The sequence below is a fragment of the Chiloscyllium plagiosum genome, chromosome 36 (genome assembly GCF_004010195.1).
Source record: "Chiloscyllium plagiosum isolate BGI_BamShark_2017 chromosome 36, ASM401019v2, whole genome shotgun sequence".
In the NCBI taxonomy this organism is placed as follows: domain Eukaryota; kingdom Metazoa; phylum Chordata; class Chondrichthyes; order Orectolobiformes; family Hemiscylliidae; genus Chiloscyllium; species Chiloscyllium plagiosum.
The window spans coordinates 19,995,547-20,014,020 of NC_057745.1; the positions used below are offsets into that span (position 1 = coordinate 19,995,547).

The following is an 18,474-nucleotide window of genomic DNA, read 5'->3' on the forward strand; positions in this document are numbered from 1 at the left end:
GCCCATCATACTCAATGACAGAGTACAGTGCACCTATCTGACATGGATCATCTCACACTTATCTTGTTGATACTGAATTAAATGGTAAAATGTGCATCATAGCTGAAACTCTCTGCTTGATTTCCTTCTCTAGGCTTCCTGCCCATGCAAACATCAATTACCCACACTGGCGGAAACCCACAAGCTGCATCTCAATCATTCAGTGATGTTCAGTTCACATACTTGACCACCCCCCAACCCCAGCCACTTCCCTTTCGGGTGGGCAACAGACTTCATGAGCATGATCTATCGGTAGATGTCCTTTGATGAAAGGAATGGAAAACTCCACAAGTCACCAACTTGTTATGGACCCCATCTGTTGAATGCCAGGGTTTGAATTGCCAATGTGAGACACAAGAGGTAAAGTTTTGCACAACCTAATGTTTATGCAGTCTATCTCCATTTGAACAGTCAATTCAAGAAATAAGAGAGACGCTCACTTATTTAGTAAACCGGTTCAGGGCAAAGCAGGGCTCCTGTGCCATCAGCTTCCATCACTGGAGACTCAACAGAAATCCCTCACGCACTTATGGAGAGGCACAAACAATATGACGCCTCCCCGAGGACGGCACTTTCCTGAGGACTGCCTCTTTTACAGATAAGTGACAAACTAATCACTTTCCACTCAACAAATAAGGAGGTGATCACTTGACTCTGCAAATTTGCATTTACTGTATGTAACAGTCTCTGTTAGCTCTAGAATTGACTATGCAAATGCATCTATACTCCATAAACATGAGTTTGTGCAAACCTTTGCCTCCTGTGTCTTAACTCATTCAGTATCCTGTTGGGCCATCACTGCTGTGGTTACTGACCTATACTTAATGTCAGATGAAGCTGTGAGTCAATTTTAAAATTCTCATCCTTGTTTTCATTTCCTTTTGTGGCTGCGCTCCTCTGTATGCCTGTAATCTTGCCCAGACCCAATACCCATTCCTGTATTTCTCCAACTCTGACCTCTCAAGTATCTTGAGTTTAGTCACTGCACCCTTTATGGCTATATTTTCAGTTGCCCAAACCCTGAACACTGGAATCTCCTCCTGACACAGAAATCTCGTTCTTGCTAACTACTTTTTCATCCTTTTTAAGATGCTCAAAACCTACTACTTTGATCAAACGTTTGATCGTTACACTAATTGCAACACTCCCACATGTGACTTCAGGGTCAAACTTTGTTTTGTAATGCTACTGTAGAAATGTCTTTGGATATGCAAGGTGCTGCATAAATGCAAGTTTTTGTGAAAGTGGATTAAAGCTGCTTTCTAAGCACCAGTCACCAAGTTTATGTTTAAATCAAAGTGGATGCATCAATTTACTTTAGCATCCCAGAATTTGGGGTCTTAACCTTTATGTGTAAGCTACAAGCTTTTACCTCATTAAATTGCATCAATAATTTGCTCCAGTGTTATTTAACCAAGATTTGGAAGCATGGCAGTAGTGTTTTTTGTATAGTCAATAGGTGCTGCGGTTATGATTTAATGTACACACAGTGCACTGGCATCCCCTGTTGGTGGGAAAAGTTACTGTGGTCAGATCCATGGATGTATTTTTAAGTTCAGCATTACAATGTGTAAGCATCACGAGGCTCCTGAAACAGGGAGCACAGTTTTCATCCACATCACCCAAGAGTGGCTTGATGTCAGAATGACTTCGAATCTGTTGATTATGTGAAGAAATGAAACTTTTGTGAAGCCACAAATTCAGAGTCTGGAACAATAGGCAAGAGTGGAACACAGGAATGATTAAAACCACAGGCTGGGAGCAAGGATTTATCATGCACCTAGCAAGAGCATGGAGAGCACACAAATTGTAGCTGGTACATACTGTATTTCATCCCAGCCAGTAAATCCTTGTCCCTCTGTTGTTCTCAATTAATTTGGTTACTAATATGATCTGACTAATGTGATCCATTACTAATATAATGGAATAAGTGACAGTTCCCTTAGAGACACTCTGGTTAACATGCCCTTGCAAATAAGAAAACAAATGAACACACTGCAGTTCCTGCGGCTGCTGCTGTAACAGGGAAGCATACGTTTACAGGCAAATACTTTTATACTCTTCGTTTCTCTTTTTTTTCAACTAAGTGCATGTCCTTCAGCAATGGTTTCTGATGGCATTGGATCAAATGATCTGATTTCTACTGCCATGTGTCAACTTGGAGAAAATGAGGACTGCGGATCTGAAGATCAGAGTCCCACAAGCCGCATTTCAGATGAAGGGCTTACACCCAAAACGTCCGACTTTCCTGCTCCTCGGATGTTGCCCTACTGGCTGTGCTTTCCTGGCACCACACTTTTCGACACTGCCGTGTCGAAATGAGGACTGCAGCTGCTGGAGATCAGAGTGGTGCTAGAAAAGCACAGCAGGTCAGGCAGCATGCGAGCAGCAGGAAAATCGACGTTTTGAGCAAAAGCCCTTCATCAGGAATGCGGCAAGGAGCCTCCGGAGTGGAGAGAGGTGGGGCTGGGGAGAAGGTAGCGAAGTGTGCAATAGGTGGATGGAGGTGGGAATGAAGGTGATAGGTCAGAGAGGAGGGTGGAGTGGATAGGTGGGAAGGAAGATTGGCAGGTAGGACAGGTCATGAGGGTGGTGCTGAGCTGGCAGGTTGGAACTGGGGTAAGGCGGGGGGAGGGGAAATGAGAAAACTGGTGAAGTCCACATGCCCTGGAGTTGAAGCATCCCGAGGCGGAAGATGAGGTGTTCTTCCTCCAGGTGTCGAGTGGTGGGTGGAGGAAGCCCAGGACCTGCGTGTCCTCTGCAGAGTGGGAGGGGGAGTTGAAATGTTTGGCCATGGGGCGGTGCGGTTGATTAGTGCGGGTGTCCCAGAGATGTTCCCTGATGCGCTCTGCGAGAAGGCATCCAGTCTCCCCAATATAAAGGAAACCGCATCGGGAGCAACGGATATGATAAATGATATTTGTGGATGTGCAGGTAAAACTTTGGATGTGGAAGGCTCCTTTGGGGCCTTGGATTGTGGTGAGGGAGGAGATGTGGGATCAGGTTTTGCAATTTCTGCAGTGACCGGGGAAGGAGCCGGGAGGGTGGGTTGTTTTGTGGGGCGGGGGGGCGCGTGTACCTGACCAGGTAGTCATGGAGGGGAGGGTCTTTGCAGATAGGGGTGGGGAAGGAAATTTATCCCCTGGTCATGGGGTCCATTTGTAAGTGGCGCAAATGTCGGCAGATGCAGTTTATGCAGGGGTTGGCGGGGTTGGAAGGTGAGGGGCGGGGGGGTTCTGTCCTTGTTGCAGTTGGAGGGGTGGGGTTTGAGGGCGGAGGTGCAGGATGTGGATGAGATGAATTGGAGGACATCTTCAACCACGTGGGAAGGGAAATTACAGTCTTTAAAGAAGGAGGCCATCTGGTGTGTTCTGTGGTTGAACTGGTCCTCCTGGAAGCAGATATGGTGGAGGTGGAGGGATTGGGAATATTGGCTCACATTTTTGCAGGAGGTAGGGTGGGAAGAGATGTAATCCAGGTAGCTGTGGGAGTTAGTGGGTTTGTAAAAAATGTTAGTGTTGAGTCGGTTATCATTGATGGAGATGGAGAGGTCCAGGAAGAGGAGGGAAGTGTCAGAGATGGTCCAGGTGAATTTAAGGTCGGGATGGAATGTGTTGAAGTTGTTGAACTGCTCAACCTCTTCACGGGAGCACGAGGTGGCACCGATGCAGTCATTTGTATAGCGAAGGAAGAGGTGGGGAGTGGTGTCGGTGTAACTACGGAAGATGGACTGTTCTACATAGCCAACAAAGAGGCAGGCATAGCTGGGGCCCATGCGGGTGCCCATTGTTACCCCTTTCGCCTGGAGGAAGTGGGAGGATTGTGTCAACTGCAAATGTTCTGCTATTCCAGTAATTCAACATCTCCTGCACATGGTGCCATCTTGTGGTGGGTTGCTGCAATGGACAATGTCTTGATTGAAGCCATTTCACTTTGATTCATGATTTCATCACCAAGCCAACTTTGCTCAATTTCTGGTTTGTTGTGTGCGATAAGAAGCAACATTTCTATCCACTTAATAAATTGTTAACATTTGCTATAAATTGATCTCTGATTTAGTTCTCTGACTGTGAAACATCATAGTGATTTAGTAATGTGGACTGTTTTTGCATTAATTATTTATTATGTAGGTAGCCTCATGGACTGACTACCAACTGGAGGTTATGTGCAGGCTTTGCAATTTTATTTCTTATTGAACTTAATGAAATGGATCAACTGTGTGCAGCACTAAAAACACACTCCTTTAGGCTAAAAGGCAAAGGTTGATGAAATAATGTGTTTTTGTTATTGGTTTATTGTAATGTTGACCAGGCATGAAAAGCAGGATCGATTTGTTAAACTTTCAGTAATTCACATTAAAAGGAAGTCAATTTCTTTTAATGTTTATTTTAAAATGACCAATTTCAAAACGTCAAGTCTAGAATATACCTCCACTGTGACTTCTGTCTTGTTATCCTGTTGCACAAATTTGATTTTAATTTTAACGTTGCTACTCATTTTGCAGCAAATGCTGTCACTTGAGGCAATTATAAAATTGACAATGTCCATCTTGCTACATTGACGACCAAAGTATCAAAGCCACTGACAATTTTCTTTTAGATATTTGAGCAAGTGAGCAAACATTAATATGTTGGAATATATTTTCTGATTGACTGACTCTCTTCACATTACTTCATATGTGAATAAAAGAATATTTGTGTTTTTATCGAACTGATGATACTTTTCAATTGAAATTCTAAACCTTGTTAGATAATTGTACTTGTTATGCTGAAGGGCGGAAACTGAGATTATGGTTGTGCATGTCCAAAGGGGAAAATCTTTACCCATCCTGCCCATCAGGAAACTGCAATGGGTTGAGCTGCTTTTACAACCTTACGATTTTACTGTACCATCAATTAACTTTATTGACTGAAGTTTACAACCATAAGACATAGGTACAAAAACAGACCATTCAGCCCATTGAGTCAGCTCCACCAATCGGAGAGATCATGGCTGAGCAAGTAGTCCTCAAACATACTTCCTTGCCCTTTCCGTGTAACCTTTGATTCCCCTTACTGTTTAAAAATCTATCTAAGTCAGCCTCAAGTATCAAGTCACCATATTCTTACCAGACCATATGGGTGCGCTCTTATTAGAGAGAGATAACTGGTGGTTATGTAACCTGAGGACCGCCATGCCTTGGGCGAGAGAGGAAGTTGAGAAGAAGAGTCCTTCATGGTTACCTCAGCCGGTGCAGGGATTGAGCCCACACTTGCTATTGCACTGCTTCAAAAACCAACCATCCAGTCAACTGAAGTAAACCACCACCACCCCCTGAACCTCACGTATCCTTAAAGACACCATCTCAATAGCCTTCTGTGGTTAGGTAATCCACAAATTCACTATCTTCTGGGAGAAGAATTTTCTTCTTATCTCGGTGTTTTAAAAGGACAATGCCTTATTCTGAGATTACGTGCTTGGGTGAAAGATTTGAATTCTTTCTGATCCCAGGGTATCCTGCCCAGTAAGGTTAGGTTTCCTCATGAGGTGATGTTTTCATTTCAGAGTTAAGATACTTTCTGATAAAGCTCAAAGAGTTCAGCATCTTGGATGGAATAATGCTGCTGTTATGTAATTTTTAATCTTTGAGTTGTTTGCTCTAAAATGTTTATCACACACAATTCACTTCCGTGTATATTTCAGTGTAGACTAAGTGTTCACAGTATTTGAGTTTCATGGGATCAGTGTTTATGACATACAGTTATCACAAAGTTGGTCCCTTTTTTCTAAAAACTGTTCCTTTTCTCAAGGAGACTGTGTCCTTGGTTTTCTTTCAGAGGGGTCTTAAACCGCTCCCGGTTCCGATCAGATTGGTTTGGTCCACAGATTAAAGGGTATTGAGAGGCCTTTTTGTTTATGTGTAATCAGATGAGACTTCTGGCCAAAGTGGTCATGTTTTAGAAGTCACCTGTATAATGTTTTTGAGTGGTCTGGCCTAATCCATAACAGATTGGGAGCTCTTGCGGGATTTTAAACAGCGAGTAGTAGGTGCAAGTGTCTTTTTATTTCGGGTGTTGGTTTGGTTGGGTAGACAAAGCTTGGGATAGTAATGACTCTTTCAGTCGGATGGTAATGGCTCTTTCAGTCGCCAAGAGTTTTCTGGAAGTGGATGTGGTGACTTTGGAAGTTGTGCAAAAGGTGAATAAGACCAAGCTGCAGGAATTAGCAGAGAAGCTGGAATTGGAACTGCCTGCTTCTGTGAGGAAAAGAGAGATACTTACAGCAGTAGCTCAGCATTTAAACTTGCTGGAGAAACGTTCAGAATCTATAGAGATGGCAAGAATTCAATTACAAATGAAGCAGCTTGAGTTAGAGGCAAGAGCTAAGGAAAGGCAGCAGAAATGAAACTGTTTGAGTTACAATTAAAAGCAGAAGAGAGAGCTTTTGAACTTCAAAAACTGACACTGAAAAAGGAAAGTCAGCTTAAAAGGCTGAAGGTAACCTTAGTGAGGAGGAGAGTGAGGAGGAGCAAGCCCCTGGTAGTCAGAAGCCTGGTGAGAAACTGTTTAAGTCTGTTCAAGCATTGCCTAAATTTGATGAGAAGGATGTGGAAGCCTTTTTCATCTCATTTGAACAGGTAGCTAAACAAATACAGTGGCCAGTGGCAATATGGGTTTTGTTGATCCAAATGAAACTTGTAGGTAGGGCTAGTGAGGTATTCACATCCCAATCAGAGGAGATATCTAGGGAGTATGAGGAGGTTAAAAAAGCCATTTTAAGTGCATATGAGCTTGTACCAGAAGCCTATACACAATGTTTCAGGAATCCAAGGAGAGACCCAGGTCAAACCTACATTGAGTTTAAAAGGCTCAAACAGAGTAATTCCGATAGATGGATAAGAGCTTAAAAATCGAGCAAACCTATGATGCCCTTAGAGAGGTAATTATTTGGGAGGAATTCAAAAATTCACCGCCTGAAGTAGTGCAAACTCATGTGGAAGAGCAGAGAGTTAAAAAGCAAGAGTAGTGGCTGATGACGATGAGTTGGTCCATAAAACATGGTTTGGCTTCCAGAATCAATTTCAGTCCATGAGGGGTAGAAATTAGGGCAAAGAGAAATCCTCACATGGAAAGGGAAAGATAGATCTCGGTGAAGAAATTAAGATAACTAACTACGGGATAAAAAATAAACCATTGAAGGGGACAAAGAAGTTTAAAAAGCTGCAGTGTTTTAATTGTAATAAAATGGGCCACATAAATCGGTGTTGGTGGGCTTAGGAGAAAGTCAGATCTAAGAAAACCGGACAAGCCTGTGAGTTTTGTTGGACTAGTTACAAAAAGCACAAGGGAGGTTAGACAACTGTCTCAGAGTGTACAAGATGATCAGAGGTTAATTAACAAGGAAGTGCCAGATCTGCTTTAAAAAAAATATATATACAAGGGTAAAGTTTATTCACGAGGCCAGGAGTAGCAGGTAAAGAGATTACAATATTAAGCGACACAGGATCCTCTTAGTCTGTGATGCTGAAAGATGAGGAGGTATGTATTTCTGAGGGACTATTGCCAGAGAAGGTACTGGTAATAGGAATTCATGGTGAGACAAAAAGCGCTCAATTATATAAAGTGCGACTAGAAAGTCCAGAGAAGAGTGGAGAATTTGTGGTAGGAGTATTGGATAAACTCTCAGCTCTCTGAATACAATTTGTCTTTGCTATAGCTGATAATGATATAGCTGATTTATTGGTAAGCATGCTGCCGACTCTAGTTGAAAAGCCAGTGACAACGCAGACAACTTAAGAAATGAAGGATCTTTATTCAGGAACTTTCCCTGATTGTGTGGTCACAAGTTCACAGAGGCACAAGCTGAAGCAGGAGAGATCAAAAGGCTGATAGCTTTATCAGAAACCTTTTTGATCAGATAAGTGGGACAGAGCAGGAGCAACTAGGTAAACATGCAAGTATCTTTAGCTCTGCTATACTTATTGAGTTACAACAGAAAGATGAGAGCTTAAAACAGTTATATCAAAAGGCATTTATAGAGAAGGAGTGTGAATGCATTCCTATGTGTTATTACTTAACAAATGATGTTTTAATGAGGAAATGGAGACCATCACACATTCAAGCAAATGAGAAATGGGCAGAGGTTCATCAAATTGTTTTGCCAGTAGAGTATAGAAAGGAAGTGCTGCAAGTGGCACATGAGCTACCACTTGGAGGTCATTTAGGGGTGAGGAAAACACAGGCTAAGATACAAAGACATTTTTACTGGCCTGGACTACACAAGGATGTAGTTGAATTTTGCCAGATATGACACATGTCAGCTAATCGGAAAACCACAGGCAGTAATAAAACCTGCACCTTTTAATACCTATTCCAGCATTTGTGCAACCTTTCACAAGAGTCTCGATTGATTGCGTAGGTCCCCAACCTCAAACAAAAAGTAGAAATAAGTATTTATTAACAATAATGGAAGTGTTGACTAGATTTCCAGAAGCAATCCCATTATGCAACATCACAGCTAAAAGAGTTGTAGAAGAATTACTTAAATATTTCACTAGATACGTACTACCAATAGAGATCCAGTCAGATCAAGGATCAAACTTCACATCTAAACTATTCAAGGAGGTTATGGATAACTTGGGAATAAAGCAATTCAGATCTACTGAGGACCATCCAGAACTACAGGAAGCGCTAGAGAGATGGCATCAAACATTAAAGACCATGTTGAGAGCTTATGGTCAGGATTATCCAGATGATTGGGATAAGGGAATTCCATTTGTACTTTTTGCAATCAGAGATGCACTGAATGAATTGACCAAATTCAACCCATGTGAATTAATTTTTGGGCATTAAGTAAGAGGACTGTTAAAAATGATTAAGGAGAAATTAATAAGTCAGAATTTAAAGACCACCCATTTGGATTATGTGTCAAATTTTGGAGAACGATTAAATATAGCTGGAGAGTTGGCTAGACAGCATTTAAAAGTATCACAGTACACAATGAAACAGGAAGCGGATAAGAAATCACAAATTTGCAATTTTGTAATTGGGGACAAGGTATTGGTGTTACTTCCAGTAGCAGGTGAGCCTTTAAAAGCAAGGTTAGTGGACCTTATCAAATTGAGAGGAAATTGAGTGAGGTGAAGGACGTGATAAGGACTCCAGACAGGAAGAAATCTCAGAGTGTATCATGAGAAAGAAGGAAAGCAAGAGGAGAAGGGGTTGTTCGATTGACTTCGGAAGGCAGGCTTGGTGGTAAACCTAGTTAAAAGCGAATTTGCCAAAGCCCAAGTCATCTTCCTGGGCCTTGTTATTGGACATGGACAAATGGCCCCACAGGATGCACAAATGAAAGTAATTGAGGAATTTCCCCCACAATCGACAAAAAAAAACATTACTACAGTTCCTGGGGTTGAGTAAATTTCATCGAAAGTTTCTACCAAACTTTAGAAGTGTGGCTGCTCCACTCACCGAATTGTCTAAAAAAAAAGGGCAAGAAGTTTGTGGACAGCAGACTGTCAAAAGGTTACCTAAAAATTGTGTCAACCACTGCCCCAGTATTAGCCACATCTGATTACACGAAGCCTTTCGAGGTGGCTATCGATGCCAGTGATGTGGGTGTCAGTGTGGTTCTCCTGCATCGGGTATTTTTTCAGGAATTTACATGTTCACCAACAACAGTGATGGAGAAAGAGACTTTAAACTTGGTCTTAGCATTACAACATTTTAGTGTTTATATTACTAGCAATGCATCTGAGACAATCAAACACACTGATCATAACCCATTGACATTTGTGGAAATATTTAAGGACAAAAGTGCCAGAGTGTTTAGATGGAGCTCATTGTTGCAGTCATTCAATTTTATAATTGTACATGTGGCAGGTCGTGAAAATGTGATTGTCGATGCGTTATCGAGGCTTGAATGAGATACAGAGGCATTCGGTGCTGGGTGTGCCACGGCCTGAATTCACATGTGGTTGTGTATGTTTACATGTTAATAGTATAGTGTATATCTGTGTTTTAGACTACTAATCAGTTTGTTTTTGAAGTGTTTTAAAAAGGAAGCCATCTTTTGATATGGATGGATTTTCTTTTAGGGGGGGGGCGTTGTCACAAAGCTGGTCCCTTTTTACTAAAAGCTGTTCCTTTTTCTCAAGGAGACTGTGTCCTTGGTTTTATTCAGAGGGGTTGTAAACCACTCCCTGTTCTGATTAGACTGGTTTGGTACGGAGATTACGGTATTCAGAACCTTTTTGCTGATATGTAAACAGATGAGACTTCAGGCCAAAGTGATCATGTTTTAGAAGTGACTTGTATAATGTGTTTGTGGTCTGGCCTAGTCCATAACACAGTAAAAGCAATCAAGTGTAGAAAGTTACAGTAGTTTTCATAATTTTAAAACAAATGATTAATTTCTCTTTTTTCCTTCTCCCGTTTTCTTTTGATTTTGTTTTCATAGACCAGGGATGATTTTCTGGGCTTGGTGGATATTCCCCTTCAACATATCCCGGTGAGTTTTAATTCTAGCAGACAGATGTGGTGAAATATTGTAATTTGAGAATATTTTTCATTCCAAGGATCCTAATTTCATTTGGAAGTATGATGTGAATCTATAAATTTACAGATTTTGTCATTAAATCCCATTGATACATTTTGAAGTATATCGAGGTTTTCACATTTTCTTGCAGTGACCTTTATTTCCCTCCTTTCTTCTCACCCCCCCTATTGTTTTCATTTCACACTCCCATTTCTCCTGTTATTTCTCCCTTCCCAAATTTTTCTGGAGACTGCCCAGTTTTTAACCTCCTGGATCCCAGCAGAGGCAGGGGAGGCAGCTCAAGCACATGTGGGTTTTTCATTTACACTCCATATCCAGTCAAACTCAAGTTGTATCTCAATTGCTTAAGATGGTTTTCTGCTGAATGGGGAGAAAACCTCTGATTGAGGTCAGAGCCCAGAACTTCCACGGGCAAGTGGTGGATGCGGCAACAGCCACAACATTTAAAAGGCATTTGGATGAGTACATAAATAAAAAATGTTTGGAGGGATATGGGACTAGTTCTGTTTGGGATTATAGTTAGCATAGACTGGTTGGACTGAAGGATCTGTTTCTGTGCTGAATGACTGTGTTTTTTCAAACTTTTGCATCTTCTGTCCGTCAGATGAGTATGGAGGAGAGTATAACTGAGTGGGATGGGTCTTTGATTATGTTGGCTGCACATTTTTATTGCCAAAATTTACTTTATTCATCGAGATCTTTATGTAGATACACAATTAATGAAATTGTTCTGATCTATACTGTCTTTACTTAGAGAAGAAAACAAACATTGGGGTTCAGCTTTCTCTATATTTACAATTAAACTCTTGGCATTTACCTGAGGCATCGGGAAGGGCCAATTACTGAATGTGACCCCGTTATGCTTTGGTAGAAAGACCTTACACAGAGATCCTCCCCCACTGCGCCTTGGCAGCAGCTGCCCCAAGCTTTAGTGCGTTCCTCAGCACGTTACCCTGGACCTTGGAATGTACCAGTCTGCAACACTCAGTCAGGGTCAACTCTTTCAACTGGAAAACCAACATGTTTTGGGCAGACCAAGAGCATCTTTCACCAAATTGTTGGTCAATGTTTGTCTTGATGTGCGTCCCAGGAAACAGATCATAGAGTACAGAGTCCTGCGTCACAGAGCTGCTCAGGTTGAGCCTCAACACAAACTACTGCATCTCTCTCCAGACTTAGTTTGCATAGGCACATTCCAGAAGGAGGTGTGTGACAGTTTCGTCCCCTCTACAGCCGTTTTGCGGGCAGCATGTGGTGGCTCAGAGTCCGGACATGTGTAAAGGATCTCACAGACAGAGCCCTTCTCACCACCAGCCAAGCAATGTCCTGGTGCTGTTAGAGAGTGCCGTTATGTTGGCCGCTTTCCCAAAATAGCAGGAAGTATACACATTGCAGGTGCCTGAGGATTCCCATATAGTTAGACTGTGCCTTGCCCTGTTAGTCTTCACTAAGTCTAAGTTACTGCACCTTGCAATTAGATACAGCCCATTGGCTGCTTCATTTGGTTTAATTACATTCAATTGGTCCATTGCAGTGCACTTTGACAGATTTGCTTGGAGAAAGTTGTATAAATGGTCAAAACAAAATATGTCCAAACTAGTGTGTGGATGGAAAGAAGATAAAAGAACTGGAGTAAAACATGTAATTGAAATATAAGCAAATATATCAGAATTAATATGTATCCTTTTAATTGCAGACTGAAAATCCAAACCAGGAGAGACCATATACATTCAAGGATTTCATCCTTCATCCGAGAAGGTAACTGAAAATAATCAGCTCAACATTGATAAACAGCAGACCACAGCCCAACTTCTCTCCAGGAAATAATCAGTATTGCATGAATGTTGATCGACCTTTGATACCTTAATTTGGATTTGTTCGAGTTGCTGGAAAAAATGTGAACACAATAGCACTGTACCTGATGACACTGCTGGCCTAAGATTCAGTTGTCACAGTTCAAGCTGTCATACAGAATTAGTAATCATGCAGTAAGGTTAATAAAGACGTTGAAAAGTTGCTGTTGCTGTTGGTGCTGGTATATTTTTCAGCATGCTCGTATTTCGGATGTATTGCTGGCAGTGTCATTAAACGAACTGAAAGCTGATCTAAAGAAATACTGGTTTACCTGAGGTTAATCCTAAATAAAACATATTCAGTGGCAAAAATTCACTCGCTATTGCTACCACAGATGCAGTATAACAGGTCCATAGTCTGTCAACTTGATGCTTAACCAATAAATAACTGTCCATCCGTGCAAGGGAGAAAATGATCCCTGTCCACAGTTTACCGGAAGAATGCATTGCAACATATCCATTGAGACACAGACAGGATCTAATCCTGATCTTGACTCAAAGCCCTATCTTTGCAAAAAAAAAGTGAATTATCTAATTATTTAAAATCAGGAAGTTAGATAAAGAAGCAAAGTTTCGTGTTTGAAATGTTGAATTATATAGAAACTTATTGTCATGTGTACTTTTACATGAAAAATACAATGCAAAGTTTTATACGTTGCCCCACCCATAGCACCTATATTAATGACAGAAGTAATAATAATAAAAAATTAAAATTCAGACAAAAGGTCATCACAGTTCATTTAACAGCTCCTAGGAGGAAGCCGATTTAAGAAATGATGGGATAATCGGAACATGCAGCCGGGGTGAGACCGTCATTCCCTGACGAGAACACTCCACCAGGACGAAAGCACCATGCCAGGCCACTGGAAAACTGGGCTAAAGCCTCCACCAAAGAAAACTGCCATGCCAGGCTAAGACCTCCACTCCTGGACGAGACCGCCACTCCTGGACGAGACCGCCACTGGGCTGCCAGAACACCCGGGAGCTCATGGCGAAGACCTCCAAATGGGGAAGATTCCGCCACGCCAGGAGACTGCCTCACTGGGCCAAGAACCATCAAGGCGGGAAAAGACGGCCACTCCAGACCACCGGAAACCACCTCGTCACTGGGTCAGGAGAAGCCTTCAGCTGAAGCCATTAAAAGAATTGGCAGCTGACTTGAATTAAACAACCTGGAATGTGAAACTTGAAAGTTGACATTTATCTGATTTACTTTCTTGATTGTTAGCTTCCAGTTGAGTTCTGGTCCCTTAGGTGTCAGGAAGCCTCCCATAGCTAATTTCATGAGTGAGTTACTATGGTGACTGCATGGTGGTAGCAGTAATCTTATATAAACTCATGCTTTTTTTGGAAGACAAACACAATAGTGAACGACAGGAATTGTTGTGTCCTTTCTATTTGAAAATTGTCTGTTTTTGGACCAAAGTTGCCTGATTATCATCAATTTCTGCTTTTTCTGTAATTCCTGCAGTCATAAGTCTAGGGTTAAAGGACACCTTCGATTAAAGATGACCTATTTGCCAAAAAGTAATGCTTCTGAAGAAGATAGCACAGAGCAAACTGATGAATTGGAGGTAAATGTAACAAACTGAATTTTGCTGATCATTTTTGTCCGACGGGCAACTTTGATGGAATTGTGAAAAAAGCATTGCCTGGCGATTTAAGTTTCTGCCGATATTTTAAAATTGTTGTTTTTAATTTCTACTTTGTGTTTTCAACACACATATACACCCAAAAACGTGAGCAAGTGTTGCTGGGGTGGGAGGAGTCGCCAGTTTATTTTGTTGAATGCCACGGTTTCATTTGCTATGCTTGCGCATCACTGCAAACCATCTGTCTCTAATAAATGCATTTTCCATCCGGCTGTATGCACTGGCTCAAGAGTTGCTCTTTGCATTTCTGTTTGTGAATGAAGTTTTGCAGTGAAAGTCTCACATGAATAGCAGAACAATTGAAGGTTCTTATTGCAAGTTCTCTTTTGCTTCTCTTCTTCCCAATTCCCTGTCATCCCATTCATTTTAAATTTTCTGTCTTAGTTTCTTTCTAAAGACAAGGCGAGATTTTCTAGTTCAACCAACAGGCATTTCATGTATTTGCAAGCTTAGGATAGCTTCAAGGAAAATATACAGAAACAAGCCCGAGTGACTCTTGATATTTGAGATTCTTTTGAAGTTCAACTGCAATATGACTCAACACCCTTGCTGTGCAGAGAAACTTATTTTACTACCTTCTACTGGGCATTAAATGGACACAAAAAACACTAACTTGTAAAAATGGAGAATGTATTCAAAGGAATAGACTAAATGTACTTTGGTCTTAAGCAAACAAATTAAATAACCTTTATGTTCTTTCATACTTCAGTTTTTAGGATTATAATCAACAGTGGCTTCTTATTTATAGATCGAATGGCATGGTGGGTCAGTGATAAGCACTGCTGCCTCATGGCGCCAGGGGCACAGGTTTAGTTCCAACCTCTGGTAATGGTCTGTGTGGAGTTCGCATGTTCTCCCTGTGTCAGCGTGGGTTTGCTCTAGGTACACCGGTTTCCTCCTATGATCCAAAGGATGTATAGATCAGGTGGATTGGCCATGCTAAAATTGCCCAAAGTGCCCAGGGATGTCCAGGTTATATGGATTAGCCATGGGGAATACAGAGGTAGGACAGGGAGTGTGTCTGGCTGTGATGCTGTTGGGTGGGTTAGTGTGGATTCAATGAGCTAAAAGGCCTACTTCCACACTGTTGGGATTCTACGATCATGTTACTTCTTATATCTTGTAAACTCTACATTCTTATGTGACAAGACAAATAGATCCTAAATTTCTCAGATATTTACTAATTTTAATTTGTATTCTGAATGAAAAATTACTGAATTTCTTTTTGAAAACTTGGAAATGTTACAATACGCTTCATTTTCCACATTTAAATTTATTTTTTCTACAGCCTGGCTGGGAACTTCTGGACCAACAGAGTGTGACTGTCCATAGCCAACCTCCCCCAGCATTACCCAGTGGGTGGGAAGAGAAGCAGGATAATCTGGGAAGAACTTACTTTGTCAACCACGAAACCAGAACAACGCAGTGGATTCGACCAAGTTCTCAGTAAGTCTACGGGACTTTTCTGTGTTTATGAAGGTGGGTGCATTGAGAACAAGTCACCATACTCCCAGAGGATTATGGGGCTGCGCTCTCATTAGAGAGAGACAACTGTAGTGGTTTAACCTGAGGGTCATCACACCTCAGGTGAGGGGAGAGGTTGAGAAGGACAGTTTCTCATGGTTACCTCAGACCTTCAAGGTACTCTGATAGTGCCATAATGAAGGAAGTGCAGTCTGAGAAGTAATCCTGCTTTGCAGCCCTTCGACATTGCACTGTTTTCACTTGCAGGAAGTTAACGGTTTCCAAAAATAGCTGCTAGATTGGTCTCTATGGTGTAGAACTGAACGTGTACAGTGAGACAACTGCCCTGCACATTGTGCTGTCATGGAAACTGGGTCAGCTTAGAGATGATTAAAAGAATGCTATTTGGAAAAGGTAACATTTGGTTTCTGTTGACCTTGAAATGTAAAGTGCAAAATATATTTATTGTTTAATGCTAATAGCATCTAATAATTCATGATAAACTTTTCATTTGACTCCCACTCATGACTCAGTTTTACAAATGAAGTGGAAATAAGAAGGAAAAATAGTAAAAGTTTGCATTGCTGTGAATGAACTATTTTTAGAATGCGTGCCAGAGGGAAGATACTGATTTAGTGAAGCCACATTCAGAAGAGGGAGAATCTCCACTGGTGCATGAATAAGCTTGGTGATGCATTAAAATTTATTTATTTATGCTAAATACTAACAAAATGGCATTTTTCATGATGCACTAGACTATTGATTAGAATAAGGGAAGGTGGTCAGTTGAGTATTTTAAAATATTGGTGACTGAGTTGTAAAGTCTTAGTGAGCTACCGTGTATTGTAGAATATTTGAGTTGCCTTTTTTTATTCTGTTGCTCTGGATTTAAAAAAAAATTCTGTAGTCTATAATAGATATGGGATTTGGAGTGGAGATTTCATTTGCAATATGAACCATCAGGGGTCCATGTTGCTGTGAGGTTATAATGCTTTGATGGCGCTAGCAGAGCCTAATGAGCAATGTTTACTTCATCGATTATTGCCCTGACATGATGTTGTCAGATTCTCAAAGAGCTGTCTTTTGCCGGATCCACCTAGTGGCTGGCCCCAATAAACACACAGCTATTTGCTGCTTGCAGCAAGATGCCAGTAACCTGGCAACGCAAACAGCAATATAAAAGCAGCTGAACTGCCAACACTGTCCACTGAAGGGAGTACTTTGCAATATGTTTTAACTCATTTACTGTGACCCTTTACAACCAACAGACTGACACCTTTCAGCCTATGTTGAATCTCTGTCTAGTGATTCAAGAAACTCGAGTATCACTTCTAATTGAAAGGTCACATTTTATGATTTTGTTGGGAGTGATTAAATCCCAAATCTGTGAAAGATTTGCTAATCAATGAGATGCGTCCTTGCAATACTTGTTCGAGAAATATGATCATGATGTTTGAAAAGTTATCTCTAATTTCCTTACAGGGACACTGCATCAGACATAAATCGTTGTCGAAATAACATCCAGCTGGAGGCACAGCGTGTATATAGTACACGGAGACAGATATCAGAAGAAACAGAAACTTCTGAAAGCAACAGAGATTCTCCAGATGTGAGTTTCAATGCTTTTCACTTCAAAGAAAATCCGCAGATGAGCGGTGGGTTTAAAAGTGAACTGAAATGAAAAATTGGTGTTATTTTTAAAAAATGCAAAATCTCAAAAAATTCTTCGCTTTTAGCAGAGCTGGGAAATTATAACTGACGATGAAACTGTGTTTGGGAACTGCAACCCTCAGTCACCCCCACCTCCCCACACACCTACGGGACAGAATGCAGGTTTTGACTTGCAAAATCAGCTCGCAGAGGAACTTAGTCGGCGTTTTCAGGCATCTGGGTGCACAGTTACAGATCGTCGCAGCTCCTGCTCAGTGAGTAGAATGTCAGCTAACTGTATGTTTGGCTTCAGTCTTTCCATAATTTAAAAACTTTGTGTGCTTGGATCCCTTGTGTGAAACTTCCCAGAGTCTTCCTGTACAAAGCTAGAGTTCACATTAAATGAATGCTGCATATCTACTTGTTGGATTTGAGCAGTCCTCAGCCAGGCCAGTCTTGATGTATGGTTTGTATATGCCAACAAAATATTTAAAACTTTGAAGTAAATATATAGCATACTCCAACATTGTTCCATATTGAACCGACCGTAGATTGAATCAAAATGATTTGGTATTAATGTATTATTTTGGCTTCTGACTATGGAAAATCATTCCAGCTTGGTACATTGCCATCTATTTCTCTTTCCAGTATTCAGTTGCATTGACTAATGTTGTTTGTAAAATATTCTATCTCTGTGCAAATTATTTTGATAATTTATCTAGTCTCTTTTACTTTAAGAGTCATTCCAGTAGACGGGGAAGTTCACAAACTACTATGGAAGAACAGCCAGTGCTGCCGGTTGTGAGTTTTGTCCTTTCTCTTACTTAAGCATATCTATTATGTGCAGCTACTTAGCATTTACTTGAATATTCTCTTTCTTGAAAAGAGAAACAAAGAGTGATTCCTTCAGCATACTGTGCTGCCTGGAGTCATCCTCATCAGTTTCTCGCCATCATTCTTGATGAATTCAAGAGCCATGCTGCCCACATTTTCTTTTCCTGTCTTTTGCTCTAACAGTAATGGTTTCACTACGTTTCAAATTAAATTCTATTCACTAAAGTTGCAGTAATGTAGACAAATGCCACTGATTAGCATTGTCAATATTATTTGGACAAGACTTACCCATGATTCCATCTCTTTAATTTCCTTCAGTATTAGCAGAAAAATAGTCAGATTTGTGGTAAGCACTAGTTACCATTCTCAATGAATTAAATTTAATTTAATGTCATGTGTACCAAGGCACAGTGAAAAGCTTTGTCTTGTGAGCAATGACATAGTTA

General features: G+C 41.0%; 1 protein-coding gene across 4 annotated transcripts in view; it reads left to right on the forward strand.

Moving 5' to 3' along the window:
• The window catches only part of nedd4a (NEDD4 E3 ubiquitin protein ligase a), a 149,975-nt gene that overhangs the window by 98,811 nt on the left and 32,690 nt on the right, over window positions 1–18,474 (forward strand). For 2 of the 4 annotated variants that reach the window (XM_043677486.1, XM_043677484.1), the window contains 7 exons: window positions 10,477–10,527; window positions 12,272–12,333; window positions 13,900–14,002; window positions 15,369–15,526; window positions 17,027–17,153; window positions 17,281–17,469; window positions 17,933–17,995. In XM_043677486.1, the coding sequence (XP_043533421.1) occupies window positions 10,477–10,527; window positions 12,272–12,333; window positions 13,900–14,002; window positions 15,369–15,526; window positions 17,027–17,153; window positions 17,281–17,469; window positions 17,933–17,995 (753 nt within the window). The remainder of the gene's footprint in view (window positions 1–10,476; window positions 10,528–12,271; window positions 12,334–13,899; window positions 14,003–15,368; window positions 15,527–17,026; window positions 17,154–17,280; window positions 17,470–17,932; window positions 17,996–18,474) is intronic. The other 2 variants (XM_043677487.1, XM_043677485.1) reach the window with 1 other exon arrangement.